This window comes from Podarcis bocagei, assembly GCF_964188305.1.
Source record: "Podarcis bocagei genome assembly, chromosome: 12".
NCBI classification, from domain to species: Eukaryota; Metazoa; Chordata; class Lepidosauria; order Squamata; family Lacertidae; genus Podarcis; species Podarcis bocagei.
Window position 1 is genome coordinate 34,443,817 of NC_138137.1, and position 19,542 is coordinate 34,463,358.

The following is a 19,542-nucleotide window of genomic DNA, read 5'->3' on the forward strand; positions in this document are numbered from 1 at the left end:
TGAACAAGCGTGACGACACGTCCCGCCTGCCAGACATCTGGAAATTAGCCCTCCCCACAAAAACCGACACCAGAACCAGAGGCACACAGAACGCCATCTCCAATCAACCACACCAGACCCAAACCCAGACCCTCTCCACAGATAAATTACAGACACCATCCAGTAGCCAAACCATAGTGGCACCTCCGGATGCTGCACCCCCCTGCAATCCCTACACAGATCTGGCTGGCACAGGGCACAAAACCACAGCTCGCCCCTATACACGAAGCCAAGCCAGAGCACAACTAAGTGCAGTACAGCCATCTTCTCAGAAAAACTCTTTACAAGGTCAAGAGGTCAAGACACGAAAGCTTTAGCAACTAATCCACACCTAATGACCCTCCTAAGTGGTACTCAGAATATCACTCAAGTAATCACTCAAGATATCCCTCAAGTAATTAATGAACAAAAGAAGAAAAGGCACATTAACCTAGGAACTTCCTCTCTGCCCAGAACGTTGGAGGCCATACACCACACCCCCTCAACAGTATTTATAGGAACTCAAACACTGAGATCCTGCTCTGTTCTAGTAACAAGAAGCCGAAAGCACCAGCCTGAAGATGACGAGTGAGACCTCGTCGAAACGTCGCCTAGACACCCCAACTCTTACACGGGAAGACACCCGAAGACACCAAAACCTACATATATATATATATATATATATATATGGTAGAATACTGTGACCCACTGAGAGAAAGGGAGGCTCTCTTGGCTGAACCATGACACCCAATACAGCCTGAGGGCAAACACACAGCATGGAAAGCCGGGTTAGCTCCTTGAGAGGTGAACAGCTTTGATAGCTGGCTGTCTTCCCACTACTATCCTAATACCTGTCTGCAAGGTATTGTGGTGAAAGGAGTAGGAGTATTATATATACAGTGGTATCTCAGGTTACATACGCTTCAGGTTGCATACACTTCAGGTTACAGACTCCACTAACCCAGAAATAGTACCTCAGGTTAAGAACTTTGCTTCAGGATGAGAACAGAGATCGTGCGGTAGCGGCATGGCGGCAGCGGGAGTCCCCATTAGCTAAAGTGGTACCTCAGGTTAAGAACAGTTTCAGATTAAGAACGGACCTCCAGAACAAATTAAGTTCTTAACCCGAGGTACCACTGTTATGGGCAGATGTCAGAGGTTGCTGGCCTGGAATATACCAGGCATATATCAGGAACTGAGGATAGACTCTAGGTGATGAGCCCTATGGAGCTAAATGCACTCAGGGCTTGCAGACACTTTCAGGCAGCAGGGAGTGGTGTTTGTGGTTGAGCTTTTTGATAGGCAAGCACATTCAAATGGTTAGGTAAGAAATAAATATCAGGAACCTGGCCCTTTGTTCTTGCCTGATCAACAAGGAAGTACTTCTAGCCACTGTTCTCTAAGTTCATAGTTGGTTTATTCAACAAAGTCCTCTAGGTGGTCCACAAAACAACATGAGTGCACTAAAAATGAAGGATATGATACGTTTTGTTCAACAGTATTTTCCTTTTATGGTAGTCCTCTCAGTGGGGCTGGTATTTTAACAATAATATAAAGGAAAGTTGTCACCCCCTACGTCACCACTTCGTTCTAAAGCAGGTGAGGAATTTGTGACCCTCCAGACATTGTTGGACTCCAACACCCAGCCAAAATGGCCAATGGGAGTCAAACATCTGGAAGGCCACTATTTCCTGGTGCTTTTCTACAGCTTTCTTCTATTTTTAAGACTATCATCCTCAACACATTTATTAGAGAACAAGCCCCATTTAATTCAAAGTAAACGAGCTTGGCATTGTGCTTCACCTGCAAAAACCACTGACTAGAAGGTTTCTTGGTATGAATCTGAAGGTGTAACTCGAATACATTTATCCAAGATGGAGAATAATCTACCAGTAAGCTTTTTGTGGAGACATATTATGCCTCAAATACCAACATTCTGGTGAAGATTCTTCACAAGTTACAAACTCAGTAATACTTCTTGCAGAAACAGAACCTCCACCTTCTAGTAATCAGGAAAGTACTGTTGAAGAACCTTCCCCTGTTCTCGAGGAGCATCCAGCAAAAGTAAGAAGAGCAAAATCATCTCGGTCACAACACAGGCGTCCGAGAGGTGCACGGTCATCACATAAAAGACGGCGACCCATGACAGCCGTTGAGGAAGAAGGTCCATTTTCTGACAGAGCTGTCTGCACAGGTAAGTGACAACAGTTTCTGTCCAAGGACTTACGATGAGAGAGTACAGGAAGGAGTGCAAAGTAATTGCTTGCATTGTTGGTCAGGCATAGACTATATGTCATTCTAATAATAGATCCCTTTTGCCTTTCTCCCCTTTAGATTAGAATTGGCATTCTAAGGTAATAGATATTTCAATAATAGATTCTGGTAAACTTAACTGAACAATTAAAAAACAATAAGGATGCTAAACTGCAGTGATGTGTTAGAAATGGAAAGGATTAGGCCCTTTAACAGGAGATTCTTAAACAGATAACAGACCTGTGTAGGTTTTTATTGTACTGGAAAAAATACTTTGAATATTACTATTTCAATGCAATTTGCATAATGGGAATTTTAGTTGAAAATTTAACTTGAAGTGGTCAAGACCAATGGCTGGTTCAATATAGTTGATGCTGAGGAACCGATTCTTTTGGAATAGATTTTTTTAAAAGGTAAGAACAGTCGTGCTAACGCCTGATCTGCACTGGCTTAGGATAAGGTCTGCATCATTTTGCTTTAGTTTAGATTCCTGCATTGCATGTAAGGTAAAGGTAAAAGGACCCCTGACCATTAGGTCCAGTTGTGACCGACTCTGCGGTTGCGGCGCTCATCTCACTTTATTGGCCGAGGGAGCTGGCGTTTGTCCGCAGACAGCTTCCGGGTCATGTGGCCAGCATGACTAAGCCGCTTCTGGCGAACCAGAGCAGCACATGGAAATGCCGTTTACCTTCCCGCTGGAGCGGTACCTATTTATCTACTTGCGCTTTGTGCTTTCGAACTGCTAGGTTGGCAGGAGCAGGGACCGAACAACGGGAGCTCACCCCGTTGCGGGGATTCGAACCGCCGACTTTCTGATCAGCAAGTCCTAGGCTCTGTGGTTTAACCCACAGCGTTGCACTAAATGACCCACAGGGTCCCTGCCAACTCTACAATTCTATGATAAGCCCCCCAGACAGGGTGTTATAGGAACGGTTGATCGGGCTACTGCCTCTAAAGCTAGTCCATTTCCCAGAAAGGGGCCTTGTTTGCAGCCTGCAAAAGTAGGCAATCACTGCCCCCTCCCACCCTTTCCATTCCCAACAAGTGGCAATACTTTGGATGCAGCTGTTGATCTGCTGTTCCTGGCTGGGATTTTGGATTGCTCTCTTTAATACAATATATTTGTATGAGACAGCTGCATATTCCTGCATTGCAAGGGGTTGGGTTAGATTATCCTCAGGATCCCTGCCAACTCTACAGTTCTATGATTCGACATTATACAGTATATAATGTCTTCTCCATTTGGATGAGGTAAGGGTGAAAGGTGGTGGCACAGCAGGAAACATTTGATCCACACTGTTCAAGAGTACTACTACATATATGTGAAAGCGTCTTAGAACCATGGAAAATCACAGATGCACTCTACTTATTCCAATAGGTAGAAAGGACTTGAGTCCATGTTCAGCACATGGGTAGTTAATCCTGGGTTTGACTGCTACATTTAGTTGTAATTGTTGCCCATTCATAAATGATTAATACTGCATGTATAATTCCAGATGCATACAGACTCCTTAACTTAGTAAAATACACAGAAAGTTTGGCTTTGGTCTCCTTGGAGTAGTGTTTTTAATATCTGGGATTTTTAAAAAACTAAATAAATACTTGTTTTGGAGTTTTGAAAATCTTTCAGATACTTATTGAGAAGTAATGGGAAAGCATGCAAATGTTAATAAAATATTTAAAAACAGCCAGACAAGCCATTAAAATAGCTCCATTGTCTTCTGGGTTCCTTCCTTATCAAAACCAGATTAGGTTAATCCATGAGCGTAGCCGGGGGGGGGGCAGGGGGCAGCTGCTCCCCCCCCCCCGATCAATTAAAACAATATAAATACAGTACTAAACTAACTGACCAATCACGTCGGTTCTGCCCCCCCCAACAAAGTCTAACAAAAATCCTGGCTACACCCATGGCTTAATCCATTCTTCTCCCCACCCCATATAACCTGTACCATTTCCCTAGTTTTCTACAGGAAATTATATCTTATGTCTACACTTCAGCTGGGCTTGACCCTTGGTATAATTTGCACGTTCGTCTACTGGTAAGTATAGCTAAGTAATCACAGTTTCGATTAATTTAAGATGCAACATGGTGAGCTGCATGTTTGTTCTATTGTGGCAAAACTTGGTATCTTAACCACTGCTTCTATTGGGGGGGGGGGAGGTATTCCATACCTTTTATGATGCCCCCAGCTATTATGTTAAGAGGCTACATGGCAGCCATGATTTTACCATCTACTTCTGTTCAGTCCCATCTCACCTCACACAGCTGCCTGGATCTGTTTGTCAGATCTTTCTGTGACTGTGACTGTGGCTGAGAAGGGCAGCCTGCTCTCCGGTTCTGTATTCCTTTGTTTGGCTGGCTGTCCAGATCCAGCCATGTTTAGTTCTTGAATTACAGGGGAGCTAGAGGGGTTTGGCTAAAGGGCTGAACTTATGGATTTCATAAAGCCCGCCCCCCCCTCGTTCTCCTGCACTGTGGTTAACCAATAAAGTGTTGTGACATCTTTTTATTAACAGGGATATTTACAGGAGTTACTGCTTTCTTTGAAGAAAGCAGTGTATCAGTTTTCTAATAAAATATATTGTTATGAATTGTGGGTGCCAAAATTCCCAAAATTCCTAATAGGTGTTAGAATATAATCAGTGCACAGAGTGTTAAAGTTGCCAGACACAGGATTAATAAAATCTTAAAATACAGGCCAAATCACCTTCCTAAATTCAGGAAATTGTCTGGGAGATGAGCAATTAACCAAAATCAAAGGGACGGTAATGAGCCATTAGGAATGTCATTAGGAAGGCAAAGGCTGTGCCAGATGGTAAGGCCCTCCCTCTGCTCAGACTTCATTTTGGAAGGCAATAGAGAGTAGAGTTTAGGATTGGAGTGGCTGGAATTTGACCTAGGAGAGAAAAATTGCAGTCTGTTCAACACAGCAAGCTGCTGAGAGTTAGAGCCATGGCTGGGGTCTGTTTAAATACAAGGCTGCTGCAGTTATGGGAAAAGCAAGAACCTTTGGGAGTGCTAATGCTGGGAACCCCTCCATCATAGGGTCAGGTTGCATATGTGTGTGAATAAATCCTATATCATAAAGACACCACAGTCTCCATTGTGCCTCATTTCCAAAAGGAAACACGGACCCTGGGTAAAGTGTGCTAGGAACCCCTGGAATCTCACACTGCTGTGGAGATTGGGGGGCATGTAACAATATATTAGTGTTGAGTGTCTCCAGCCATAACATCTCACAAAAAGAAAATGTGTATCATTCAGCCTCCCCCCAAGGTCCAGTGAAGCAGCTGCCTCAGCTGGTGGAGGCCCCCAAGGCTACATCCTCGCAGGCATTCCTCTCACCTCTGCCCCCTCTGTCAGAGAGGCACTTCCTGCTTTGTCTCAAGCAGTCAAACGGGACGTGCCACCCCTGAGCCCAGGTCAGGAGAGCTGTGTATTGAAAGCCCCCAACCTTTCATAGGAATTAGTGCCTATGGAATAGTCACATTGAAAGGACAACCATTTAGACCAGGCATAGGCAAACTCGGCCCTCCAGATGTTTTGGGACTACAACTCCCATCATCCCAGACCACTGGTCCTGTTAGCTAGGGACAACGGGAGTTCTGGTCCCAAAACATCTGGAGGGCCAAGTTTGCCTATGCCTGATATAGACTATAATATCATTGACTAAGGTTGCTTCTAATTTGATATATTTCTTATATCAAATATATTATGTTTTAGCTTTGTTTTAAATGCTGTTATGAAATATCGTAAGTGTAGAAATTGTGTGTTAGAATAAATAATAAACTACCAGTTCTCTGCATTGGGATCCTTTCTGTAACTGCTTTTTGCTTGGTTTTTTGGCCAGGAAATACCTTAAAATATGGGTACGAAGACGCCCATGGTTTTGCTATACCATGTTGTAAGTATAGTGCATGTAGCTGCCAATGAAATAAAATCTAATCTCTTAATAATTACAATAGAGTATATTATTTTTTTACAAACATGTTTTATAAAATCAGTGTATGTAAACAAGGAAAAATGTTATTTGTAGTATCAATTATGTATGCAAACAGACTGAACATCTATGTACATCAACATGCTTTCAAGAAAATATGCAGTTTTAAGTTAATTTCTCTTGTAACTTAATTTAAGCTCTTCAGTAGCAATTAGAGCATTTTACCATGCAAAACTGTAACATTTGCTTTTGTTTTGTTTTTAGACCATTAATCATGTTGCTGGCTATTACAATAGCCTGCTGTGATCAAGCCCGCAGGCGATTTCCACTGGACGTCATTATGTTGTTAATATTTGTAAGTATTTTTTGAAGGCAGTGTTCTGTTTAGGGCAGTGTTCTTAAACCTTGGATCCCCATAAGTTATTATACAGCTCCCATCATTCCCAGCCAGTTTAGTAAATGGCCAGGGATTATGGCAGTTGTAGTCTAACAACATTTTGCTGTTTGAATTTGGTAAAAGGGAAAATAATAAATACGGTAAATAATAAAAAGGAGAAATCCCTGGATGGCAAGATCCAGGTTTGGGGCAAGTACTCTTTGGTAAGAGCCCCAGCAGAGATTTAAAATCACACAATATAAATCAAAGTATAGTGTGGGAAGATAGACTGTTAGACCTTTAAAACATCCCCTTCCAAAGTTCAATACTTCCCTTAGCCCAGAAAGCAACCACACATTTGGTAAGTTAAAAATGGTGTACTTACAAACTTTCCAAAAGTCAGAATCGTGTGCTTTTTCATGCACCGTTCAGAAAAGAAAAGTAGTAAAATTTCGATTCTAAAGTGGTAAATATTTATAAATTATTTGTATAGAAACACAAACATTGCTTGCTTAAGTCTTGGAGCATTCAGCTTAGACATCCTTACTGGTAGGGTTCACATGGTTGAATGGGAAGAACAAAGGCTTGATAGCTATTCCTCCCAAGGTGATGGAGAAGGACCTAGCTAAGCCTGGCAGGACAACTTACTCTATGGTCTCGACTGACTCATGAATTAATTAGAGTTAAGCCTGTTGGTTATATGAAAGTCCCCCACACCTCGGGACTCAGGGTCAAAGAACCCTGGTTTATTGTACAAATTGTAACATTGCTGCCCCAGACAGGCTCTCTCTCAACCTGTTGATGTTGTGCAATCTAGAATTTGGCTTACCAAGAAGGAGGTAGGAAGTATGGTGTAAGAGAGGAAGCACAAGTTTATTATGCACACTTTATTTGCAGCTTTGTCCATTTGTTGTGAGCACTCCAGCCTTCTAGGACAAAGTTCACCAAAATGGCGCCCATGGGTGCTCGGGTGCCCACACATACCTCCTATGGCACCCATGAAAATTCTCTGCAAATGTTCACTTAAAAAATCCACAAAGCATGAGGGAGCTTCTCTTCGTAAATGTGGTGGTGACTGATGTGTCTTTCCCCCATTGATAGGAGAGGACTTCTGGGTGAGGCTTACCTGCACCATTTTTGTTGGCCTATCTGTTTTTCTACTCTTTCAGATATAATGGCCACCTTTTGCTACGCTATGCACTACACCACAGCCATTTTGTGACTGGCACCCCTGCATCATTTTCTCAAATTTCTAAACATGCCCATTGGCTCAAAAAGTTGGGAAAGCTCTGGGCTAGAGTCATATTGCAGCCCAGCTCTTCCATTGCATTGGGCTGTAAAAATGTGATTCTCTGTTGGGAATTAGGATGCATCCAAGTCAACTGTGTTCCTTCTAGTGCTCAAAGGCAGGAGACATTGTTACTCCAAAGGAAGATGTCCAGCCCCTCTCCCTTGAAGTATCAGTTTTGTTTTCTGCCTTCACTCAAAGCAGCCCATCCCAGCATTCCCTGTTCCCTTGGCTACTGCTTCTAATGCAGGGCGGTTCAACTTCTCAGACCAAGTGGGCCGCAAGAGTACTTTGACACAGAACCCACGGGCCACACACTGAATTAAATGTCCACATCGTAAATTAAAGTGCTTGCAATATAGTTAATATTATTTAATATACACAATTAATATATTTATTTGGACTACCTTGATCTGAAGTGGTTTTTGCCTTTCAACTTGTGTTATTTCCCCAGGGCCTTCCAGTTCAAACAGCGTCTTCTGTCGGTGATCTCCCATTTGGTGTTCTTATTGTTAATTTCCTTTTTATGAAAGGAAAATAAGGAAAAGGGGGGGATCTGTTTGTTTTTCAGTTGTCTGCTTACCTTTCCCATCTCTTTTTCTCTGTCCCTCATTGCTTCCTTTCATAGTAAGCATAATTAGGTAATAAGTCAAATGCCTCAAAAAAAGGAGACACTGCCTTTTCTTCTATAGCAGTGTGCCTCCCGCTCTGGCCTCCTGCTCTGTGAGCATGAGAATGTACACTGCCAGAGTGAAAAACAGATGTTTTCAATTGGCTGCTTCTCATCCACTTGGTGCACATGATTATGTCCAATAGTGACATTCCCAGACATGGCCTAAAAGAGGTGCAGGCAGGAGAAGGCAGAGGTTCCAGACTCCCAGAGGCCTGATCACATCTCCACAGTGACTGCTGCAGTGCCAGCATCGGATCTGGTATGCAAAAGACCTGGTAGATGGGCAAACCAGAGTATGCAGCGGGACTCCACAGAACACCTGTTCTTAGTTTCCACCAGGCATTAGCAGGACAGAGGTATTAGGAGGGTTTATCAGAAGAGGAAGAGGTGCTTGAACCAGCTCTAGCCCTGTAGTTATTGTTCAATTCTGCTTCTTCCTTGGGGCAGATTTTTTGGGGTTTTGATGAATCACCACCCCAAGGTATTGATACTGGGCACCAGTGAGCCTCTTGGCTTCCCTATCAGAAGGTTGGCGATTCAAATCCCTGTGATGGAGTGAGCTCCCGTTGCTCTGTCCCAGCTCCTGCCAACCTAGCAGTTCGAAAGCACACCAGTGCAAGTAGATAAATAGGTACCGCTGTGGCGGGAAGGTAAACGTGCTCTGGTTTCAGTCACAATATTCTGTTGTGCCAGAAGCGGTTTAGTCTTGCTGGCCACATGACCCAGAAAGCTGTCTGCGGACAAATGCTCACACCCTTGGACTGAAAGTGAGATGAGCGCCACAACCCCATAGTTGCCTTTGACTGGACTTAACCGTCCAGGGGTCCTTTTACCTTTACTGGGCATCAACTTTCTACCTCTGCTCTGCTAAGCTTGATGCAGATATACTTAAACAGAAGAAGCTTTGCTTTCTGATCTGTCAGCTTAACTTGCTGTTTCGTCAACCTGCCATTCAGAATGCATCTGCATTAAAGCCAAAGTAATCCCACATGGCAAAGTCTGTTGTTTCCCAAGGGTGCCCTGAATTTAAGTTGTACCGCAGGGGCTCATATGAATTCTTACCCTGTGGCTAGAGGTCAAACACAAATTTGGGTTTCCCCTTCCCAATTGAAACTAGCCAGACTTCATCATATACAATTTGCAGATTGACAGCCTATTGTATCCATCAGGATATTGAGGATGGATAATGGAGCAATGGGTCAGATTTAGAGGAACCTATTTCAGCAATATTGTTTAATGAAGCTCATTTTTGCCCTTACCTCTCCTATTTTTATCAGGATGTCATAGAATTGTAGAGTTGGAAGGGACCATGAGGATTATCTAGTCCAGTCCCCTGCAGGATCCCATACAGGAATCAAACTTGCCACCTTGGTGTTATCAGCACCACACTCTAACCAACTGAGCCCAGTTCATGGGTTTAAGGAACATCTAGAATATGCACCTTCTGTAGGGCTTAATTCTCTGTTTAAAAAAAAAAGGGTAATATGATTTAAGATTTGCACAGGATGATAGATACAAAGTTAGATGCTATTCTGTTTTTCTGCCAACAGATTGGCAGTTCAGTAATAAATGTAATGTATACTTTAAATGTAATATAATTTTACTTTTATTCCTTTCTTTGACAGGTAGTCCTTTTGGAGAGTTTTTGAAGACTTTTTAAAAAATAGAATCCAGGACAGGAAGGTGCTTCTTTCTATGTCTCCTAATTAAGGGGGAGAAGAATCCTCCAACTTTTTGCCAGTCTCTTCAGTCCCTTTATGCAGCAGTTTAAATGTTGAGATAGTGCTGGTGCTGCACAGGTTCTTGCAGTGCACAAAAGTTTGAGAAGTTTTCTTTCACCTAGCTCGAGATGTTTCTTTCACAGATAACTTGACGATTTCATAGTATTCAGGCGGGTTGTTACCCAAATTCATTGTCCATTATGAATGTTATTTCACCTCTGATTGCAGGATAGGGAGCACATAAATCTGTTCCAGCAGTCAGATTGTACTTCAGGTGCATAGCCAGGAAACTTTAGGGTGTTTACTTAATTTTGTTGTTTTAGTGAGCAAACACATAGAAAGCATCAAGACAGTAGCAAAAGCTCTCCTTAGCTTCTGTGGATGGTATGGAAGCATATAGTCTTTTCCCCAATGGCAGAAGCTTCACAGGGTTTCCTTAGATCTGGCTTCCAAAGGCAAATATAAGTAACACAGGTTCCTCCCATTTAAGCATTCAATTTCTGCCAAAGCTGATTGCCTGCTTGCTGCATTGACTAAGGTGCAGGTGATTCCCATTAACTTCTAGTTCCCTAACTATTGCAACAGGTACTCAACAGTATTTAGGTCACCCTGCACTGGGTTGCATATGGGTTCTCTAGCAAAGTACTGTGGTAAGATATTTGTCAGGTTCTATGCCCCTTTGCCAGGGAAAAGTAAAAGCTGAGATGATGTTTTTGTCTTATTCACAGTTAGCGTTAGGCAGCATAGGCAGCATAGGCAGATGCTTAGACAGATGCAAGCACAGATTCCAGGGCAGGAGAACTAAACAACTTCCTTTGGTGCGACAGCATTTTCTGATTTTGAGCAATGGGAAGAACGTAATCCCACTTGAGTGCATCCTAATTCCCAGTAAGAAAGACCTTTCAGAGAAGACTAACATTCCCTTCTAAAGACATGTACTTAGAAGTAAATTACGTTTAAATCAGCTGGATATAGTTCAAGGCTTCTGCAGATGGGATTGCCCTCTGGACTGGAAATTGCTCAGGCACTGTGCTACTGTATGAAGTTAACTGTAAGGTTAGTTGGAACTAAAGTTGTTTTTTGAACTGGTGCATGGAATGAAGGGTTTCTGAGGAGCACCAATACAATACTGAAACCTAAGATAACTGTTTGGGGATAAATTGTAGCAAAACCCACACAGTATTAAAAGTTCCTTTGTTATACTCTTCAGTTTTATGTGGCAAAGTTGCCACATTATGTGTTTTACAAAGTTGCTACAGCAACTATTACAATAACAACCCCATCCCCATAAGGATCCCCCATTAAGGGTCTAGGTTTGTTGGTTGGGAAATAGCAAGGTAGGGGAATTCTATACACTGAATTCTGTACACTATTGGAGAAACTCCTAGGCTGAATAAATGGAGAGGATGTTATGCTATAATAATAATAATGCGTTTCCACTTGCATATAATTATTTCTATTTTTTATTTTTAGACAATTTGTGAGGGTATGTTGCTTGGATCAATTGCAGCGTAAGTAGTTGGTCAATAAATTGAATTGGCTGTACTGGTGTAATTAGGCATATCACGTTTCACATTAACAGTTATCTTTCCTTGGCATTTAGTTTCTTTGATGCTGATGCAGTTATGTGGTCAGTTGGTGCCACTGCGTCGGTGACATTTGGACTTGCCGCTTTTACTCTTCAGAAAAAAGTAAGCAATCACTTATTAACTGTCTTGACCCACTATTTGATAAATTAATCGCTAATTCAGAATTAAAAATAGGTTTGTTCTGTCATCTGAAAAATGTCATCAGTGTGTGATATTTTGGCATAATGAAAGAATACTGAGAAAGATCAGTAACACAAATTGACACTTAGGAACATATATCACTCTCTCCAATATATATCAGTGGTCATTGAATTTATTTATTTTTTGCCTACAGCCCAGATTAAAATATTTGGGCTGGAATCAAGTAGAGGCTATGATGTTCCAAGAAATCCTAAAATAACTCTCCTTTTGATTCTTTATTCTGAAGTAAATGAATACCGATTTACAGCTGATTACTACACTACTAACAACAGCAAAACAGTGTATTGCACAAAAATTGAAAAATAAAACTCCCCCTACTGTAACTGATTGGTTAAGGAAAACCTGAAATACTATTTTAATGGTAAAGCATAAATATGAGAGAAATGCTATACATAATAATAAAACAAATTTATTGGGAAGTGATTTGTTTTTACATTTTTGGAACGACACTGTAAATGATATATTTTCTTTTAATCTGGTCACTGTACTTTAGTTTCCCCCCCCCTTTTTCTTTGCTGTACAGTACTGCCCCTTTTCTCCTTCATAAGCCATCTTGCATTTCTTTTTTATTTCTCTCACTATTTGTTTTATTTTTTCTTGACCAGCAAGCTTGTTTGATGATGTACAACGGTATTGGCTACAGTGTGTGTGTGTGTGTGTGTGTGTGTGTGTGTGTATTGCTTTTTTCTAAAAAATATGTTTAGGGTCCTCTCATTTTCCTACTCATATTGAAATACTGCCCCTCAATGTGGCCAAACTTAGATTCACAAATTGTTTAGGGGTATGCATCCCCCTGCATCCCCCCAGAAAAAAGCACTGTATGTATATAATACCGTATTTTTCGCCCTATAGGACGCACTTTTTCCCCTCCAAAAATGAAGGGGAAATCTGGGTGCGTCCTATGGGGCAAATGCAGGCTTTTGCTGAAGCTTGGAGAGCAAGAGGGGTCGGTGCGCACCGACCCCTCTTGCTCTCCAGGCTTCAGGAACACATCCGCAGCCTAGGAGTTCCCGCAGGGATGTCTAGGCTGCGGATAGCAGCCTGCCGCCCAGCGCGAGGGGCACCCTGAAGCAGAGTGCCCCCCGCGCCCGGTAGACATCCGCAGCGTAGGGAGCCTTGCAGGAGTTCCCCGCAAGGCTCCCCACGCTGCGGATAGCAGCCTGCCGCCCAGCGTGAGGGGTGCCCTGAAGCAGAGCGCCCCCCGCGCCCGGCAGACATCCGCAGCGTAGGGAGCCTTGCAGGAGTTCCCCGCAAGGCTCCCCACGCTGCGGATAGCAGCCTGCCGCCCAGCGCGAGGGGCGCCCTGAAGCAGAGTGCCCCCCGCGCCCGGTAGACATCCGCAGCGTAGGGAGCCTTGCAGGAGTTCCCCGCAAGGCTCCCCACGCTGCGGATAGCAGCCTGCTGCCCAGCGCGAGGGGTGCCCTGAAGCAGAGCGCCTCCCGCGCCCGGCAGACATCCACAGCGTGGGGAGCCTTTGAGGAGTTCCCCGCAAGGCTCCCCACGCTGCGGATAGCAGCCTGCTGCCCAGCGCAAGGGGTGCCCTGAAGCAGAGCGCCCCCCGCGCCTGGCAGACATCCGCAGCGTGGGGAGCCTTGCAGGAGTTCCCTGCAAGGATCCCCACGCTCCGGATAGCAGCCTGCCGCCCAGCACGAGGGGCGCCCTCAAGCAGAGCGCCCCCCGCGCCTGGCAGACATCCGCAGTGTGGGGAGCCTTGCAGGAGTTCCCCGCAGGGCTCCCCACGCTGCGGATAGCAGCCTGCCGCCCAGCGCGAGGGGCGCCCTCAAGCAGAGACATGGGCCAGCCCCACAAGCTCGGGGGACAGCAGGGAGGCGCAGCGCCGCCATCCTGCTGTTCCTCGACCTGGTTCGGTTTCCCCGACCTGCTTTTGGGGGGGAAATAAAAGAAAAAAATTTTCCCTTTATTTCCCCCCCAAAAAACTAGGTGCGTCCTATGGGACGGAGCGTCCTATGGGATGAAAAATATGGTAATTTCTGTGTTGGTATGTTGACAAAAGCATAATAGTGATGCTAGAGTATACAGTCGTACCTCCGCTTATGTATCCCTCCAGTTACATAAACTTTGGGATACGTAAGCGGCAAACCCGGAAGTATATTTCTGCGTTATTGCTCTACCGCAGCGTGCATGTGCACAGAAGCGGTCCCTCCAGTTGCAGAAACCTCGGGATCCAACCGGAGCTCCAGAATGGATCCCATCCGCAACCGGAGGTACCACTGTAATTGTTTGTATGCCACAGCATAGCTGCTTATATGTTATCTAAATGAGTTTATTAATTGCTCCATTAGTAAGATTTTGGATTCATAAATTCTTATCTTTATTAGAGTTATAGCCAATGCTCACATAGAATCATAAAATTGTAGAGTTGTAAGGCTCTCCAAATATCATCTAGTCCAACGCCTCTGCAATCCAGAAATCTCTACTAAAGCATCCATGACAGATGTCCTTCCTAACTCTGCTTAAAAAACACCAAAGAAGGAGAGTCCACCACCTCTTATGGGAGCCTGTTCTGTTTACCATATTTTTCGCCCTATAGGACGCACCGGCCCATAGGACGCGCCTAGATTTGGGGGGGGGAATAAAGGGGAAAGAAATATTTTCCCCCCCACAGGCGCGGGGCTGGGGCGGGGGAAGCCCGAGCTTCCCCCAGCCCCCAGAACGGGAGCCAGAGTGATGCCGGAGCCATGCCGGGCTCCGGAGGGTTGCTCAGAGCTGCGCCGAGCCTGGGAGCGCAGGCAGCTCCGTGCAACCTCGGGAGCCCGGCGTGGCTTTGTGCCGGGCTCCCGAGGGTTGCGCAGAGCTTCCTGAAGCCTAGAGAGTGAGAGGGGTCGGGACGCACCGACCCCTCTCGCTCTCCAGGCTTCAGCGAAAGCCTGTATTTGCCCCATAGGACGCACACACATTTCCCCTTCATTTCTGGAGGGGGGAAAGTGTGTCTTATAGGGCAAAAAATACGGTAATTAGAAATTTCTTTGTGATGTTTAGTCGGAGTCTCCTTTCTTGTAACTTGAATCCATTGGTTTGGGTCCTACCTCCAGAGCTGGACAAAACAAGTCGGTGCCATCTTACATATGACAGCCCTTTAAGATATGTGAAGATGGCTATCGTATCTCTTCTGTCTTCTCAACTACCCAACTCCCTTAAACATTCCTCATATGTAGATAGGTAGCCGTGTTGGTCTGCCATAGTCAAAATAAAAAAATTCCTTCCAGTAGCACCTTAAAGACCAACTAAGTTAGTTCTTGGTATGAGCTTTCGTGTGCATGCACACTTCTTCAGATACTTCTTCAGGTATCTGAAGAAGTGTGCATGCACACGAAAGCTCATACCAAGAACTAACTTAGTTGGTCTTTAAGGTGCTACTGGAAGGAATTTTTTTATTTATTCCTCATATGTTTAGGTTTCCAAACTCTTAGTCATCTTGGTCACCCTCCTCTGCACATGTTCCAGCTTGTCAATATCCTTCTTAAATTGTGGAAAGGGAGTAACACAGAAGGGGCCAAATTTCAGTTGTGAAAGAAAGACAGAAAAAATTGCTTGCAGCTCATTTTTTCTGTGGTTATCTGACCTTGTTGCAGTTCAGGAACTCCAATTTGATCAGATAATATGGTTCTCTGTATTTTGTATCTCATAACACTGAAAGGCTAGGTGTAATTTTAAGTGCATTGGCTCTTAAAAGTAGTTTTCTGATTTACTATATTATTATGTATGGCTACTTCATCTTATCTAGACACTAGCATATTAATTAATAGTAACCGCATGTATGCCATGTTAAAATTTGTTTGATTTCCCACAAGATTCCCCTCCTAAGTGGTAAAATTAAGATATATCCTTCGATGATATTTCCTTCTGGTAAAGCATCAGCAGACTTCTGAAACAGAGGGATTTTTCTGCTGTTGGAATGTGCTCCCTTATTCCATCCACTTTGGTGTGTTTTTTCCATGCTGAAAGGTTTTTTTTACCGGGTTTTATAAACAAGAATAATGTTATACAGTACAAATAAGTATCAAGCTATATCCCTTGAGATACTTTGCAAGATAGGGTAAGAAAATGTATTAACACCTGATATTCCTTGGTGAATGTCTATTCCAGTGTTTCCCAACCTTTTTTGGGCAAAGGCACACTTGTTTGATGAAAAAAATCTCGCGGCACACCACCATTACAGCCCCGTGACGTCAGCGCGCAGCGTCACGCCGGGAGGGACGCACAAAAGTGAAAGTTTTCAATTTTTTTCCCTCCCCCTTGCCGGGGAACCTCCAAGCTTTGGGGGTGGGGGGGAGGAGGCAGCAAAGCGAGGGACGGCGGCAGCTGAGGCGGCGGCGGCTGTTGTGGTGGTGGCGGCGATAGCGGGCGGAGGAGGGGGCAGCGGCGGGGCCGAGGTGGCCGGCGGCGGCGGGGGAGGCGGCGGCGGGTGGAGCAGGAGGGCGGCCGAGGCCGGTGAGGGAGTAGGGTTGCCCGGGGCTTGAGGAGCCGTCGCCGGGAGTTGCTGCTGCTGTTGTTGCCCGGACATGCCGGCCTCCTCCTCGTCCGCTGTCTCGCGCTCCTCCCTTTTGCACGCGCTGCCCCGCCGCCCCATTGGCTGGGTCCTGTCAGCTGATCCTGTGTTATTTCCTCTGTGTGTGTGTGAGGGGAGAATGGAGAGAGAAACCTCGGCACCACCACCGCGGAGCCGCCCCCGGCTCGACGCGGATCCTCGCCGCCGCCGCCTCTCACCGCCCGCCTCGCCCGCCTCCCTCCCACGGCACACCAGCCAACGTCTCACGGCACACTAGTGTGCCGCGGAACACCGGTTGGGAAACACTGGTCTATTCTATGGGTTGGGTGGAGAACCTCCCCATTCACCAATTTCTGTTCTTATCACATCTGCATGGCAGGAAGTGCTCATACCTCTCTTCTTTTTCTTTAGTGTGACCTTACGATCACATCAGGAATACTGCTAGTTTTGTATTTAGTCTTGCTTATTTATGGATGTTTTTGTGCTGTCCTGCAATCAATGGTAAGTAAAACATTTTACTTTTTGAAGTAAATAACCCCTTTGTGTTTTATTGTCTGCATCCCCTCCAAGCTTGTTTCGTTCTCCTCTTTCCCAGTATTGGTTCCCCCCTCACCAAAGTTCAAAGACGACTCAGGTACCTTAATTATTGTGCGCTAGACTTTCCCTCCGAATTATACTGCAAGTGCTTTTGATTCTGCCCAATCAGGCTTTGTTCTTACCTTGGAAGGGTCTTCAGGTAGGATCTTGGTCCACATTGTGCCTGAATGTGAGAATCACAATCCTTTCTGGGGAAGTAGGCAGCTCTTCCCTCCTTTATTTCCTACCTTCACCTGGAGGAATTCCCTTTCCATCTCAGTTCTCCATTTCTGTGTTCATCACCCTCAGGCTGCTGCACCCTTATCTGGACATGGGTAGCCTAACCTCTGCTGTCTATGCTCTGGTAACCTCTAGGTGAGATTACTGCAATGTGTTACACATAGGGCTGCCTCCAAAGACAGTTCAGAAACTTCAGATAGTGCATTAGCCAGGGAATTTGGGTGTCCCCTAGTTTGTATTTCTTGTGTTAGCTTGTCTTTGTTGAAGTTCCTTTGTAGAAGTCTTTTAGACGGTGTAGGCCTTTGGTTTGGAGGTTTTGTGCTGTGTGTTGGAATAGTGGGTGGTGAGCTGGGGGGGTGTTAGTGGGGCTGGGGACAGTTTGCCTACTTTTTTCTACCATGCACTGTATGAACCTGTTTAGTGTTGTGGGAATTCTCTATATTTTGTTTTGGAGAAATGGGTATGCTGTTGTGGGGGTGTTTTCAGTGGCGTCTTTCTCCAAATGGACCCAGTGTTTCGTCTTCTAAAATATATGGGATTATGTGGCAGACTTGGTTGGCAATGTAATATGATTCTATGTTGCGGAAAGCCTTGGGGGCAAAGACAAAGACTGCTGAGAGGGACAATATTTCTTCCATCCTTCCTCTCTTCACCCAGCGGTTTACAAGGTGAAGGATAGGTGGCTTCTGCCAAAGATATGAACAGATTTCTTGCGGAATGCTGTTGAAATTAGGCCAAGGGCCATATGAAATTAGATGACGTTTCCTTCAGTCTCTGGTGAGGTTGAATGGCCCACTGGATAGGCCTGAAATGGTCTTTGACCCAGGACAGAGAATCCAGGCAGGAAACTAGCAAGCACAGACGCAGGTCCTGCCCAACCATTAGGCAAATCAAAAGCAGCCACTTTGTGCAGAGGAGTCCCATGGGGTGGTTCCCCTGCAGATGTGCTGCTCACCCCTGGCTGCCGCAGCTGAATAACACCAGTCAGATTTTGTGGGCAGGTGTGGTGGCTTGACACCTTCCTGTTTGCCTCAGGCGGCACATGCCTTCACTTGTTCACTCTTGATACCCACCCACTTGCAAAATAAGTGGGTCTGTACCTTGCTTTGTGTTCTGTGCCAGCCTTGACAACCCTGGCATCTGCTGCTACTACTAGCATTTTCCTATTTCACAGTAACAGTGCGAATACCAATGTGCTAATCAGTTCTCTTGGTTTTGCATACTGCTAACTGTAAACTCTGTATTTGCAGTGGTTACGAATAATACATGCTGCTGTTGGAACACTAATTTTTAGCATAGTAAGTCTTAAAGGAACTGAAGGCTGAATTGACTGAGATGCTCTGTATGTGAGAAACAAAAATCTTACTTTTACTCATAGCATTAACTATGACCGGGCTGGGGAAGCTATATTTGTGACTGATTTTCCTCTGAATCACTGAGTTGACGACAAGACTCTCGGGACCATGGTTCAGATGCTAAATCAGTTAAATTATAGGAAATGACCTGAGGTGAGCCTCATTCTTGTCTGCTCCTATTCTGTTCTCATTTGTTTATGAGAAGAGAGTGAAAGCTTTCACTTTAGACCAGACTGCAGTTCCCTATTATGTATAAAAGCAGAGAACCAAAGTTTGTTCTATCCACGTTTGAAATTGAAGGCATGTTTTGGTCCTTGTTTAACTAGTGAGTAAAAGCCACAGTTCCAAATTGATATGTAACAAGGAAGCAGCGTTTGTTCTAAAGTGAAAACAGAATATTTCACTCTTTCCCCCTCTTCTCATATGCAAAGGGAGGGAAAATATTCAAGCCTGATGCTTACTGTGGCTCATTCAGTCATATAAACCATAGTTCAAATGATATCTGAACAGGGCCACAAGGTGTGGATGGTTATGTATCTATTAGTTTGTTTAAAATGGTGTTTACTGAAGAATCTTTAATTGAAATCAGATCTTAAACACTTAATGCCAAAATAAACTGTCTTGAGTTTCTAGAATGAAATTGATCCCTGTTTTGGAGTGATATCAGAGATATCCAAGATAAAAAGCCAGTGAGCATATGTATGGGTGGGATTTGACTTTCATGTTTATAGCGTTGCAAACAGTGGAATGGTGAATCACATTTAGTTCCCATTAAAATCTTTACCAACTTGTCCTACTGAT

The 19,542-nt window shown here is 44.5% G+C and overlaps 1 protein-coding gene across 4 annotated transcripts in view; it reads left to right on the plus strand.

Annotated features, from left to right (window-relative positions):
- Nucleotides 1–19,542, plus strand: part of LOC308569849 (protein lifeguard 1-like) — a 34,923-nt gene that overhangs the window by 14,868 nt on the left and 513 nt on the right. For 3 of the 4 annotated variants that reach the window (XM_081164038.1, XM_081164037.1, XM_081164039.1), the window contains exons 3-10: nucleotides 2,003–2,212; nucleotides 4,232–4,310; nucleotides 6,123–6,176; nucleotides 6,477–6,567; nucleotides 11,744–11,781; nucleotides 11,874–11,961; nucleotides 16,982–17,071; nucleotides 18,637–18,684. In XM_081164038.1, the coding sequence (XP_081020164.1) occupies nucleotides 2,003–2,212; nucleotides 4,232–4,310; nucleotides 6,123–6,176; nucleotides 6,477–6,567; nucleotides 11,744–11,781; nucleotides 11,874–11,961; nucleotides 16,982–17,071; nucleotides 18,637–18,684 (698 nt within the window). The remainder of the gene's footprint in view (nucleotides 1–2,002; nucleotides 2,213–4,231; nucleotides 4,311–6,122; nucleotides 6,177–6,476; nucleotides 6,568–11,743; nucleotides 11,782–11,873; nucleotides 11,962–16,981; nucleotides 17,072–18,636; nucleotides 18,685–19,542) is intronic. The other variant, XM_081164036.1, reaches the window with a different exon arrangement.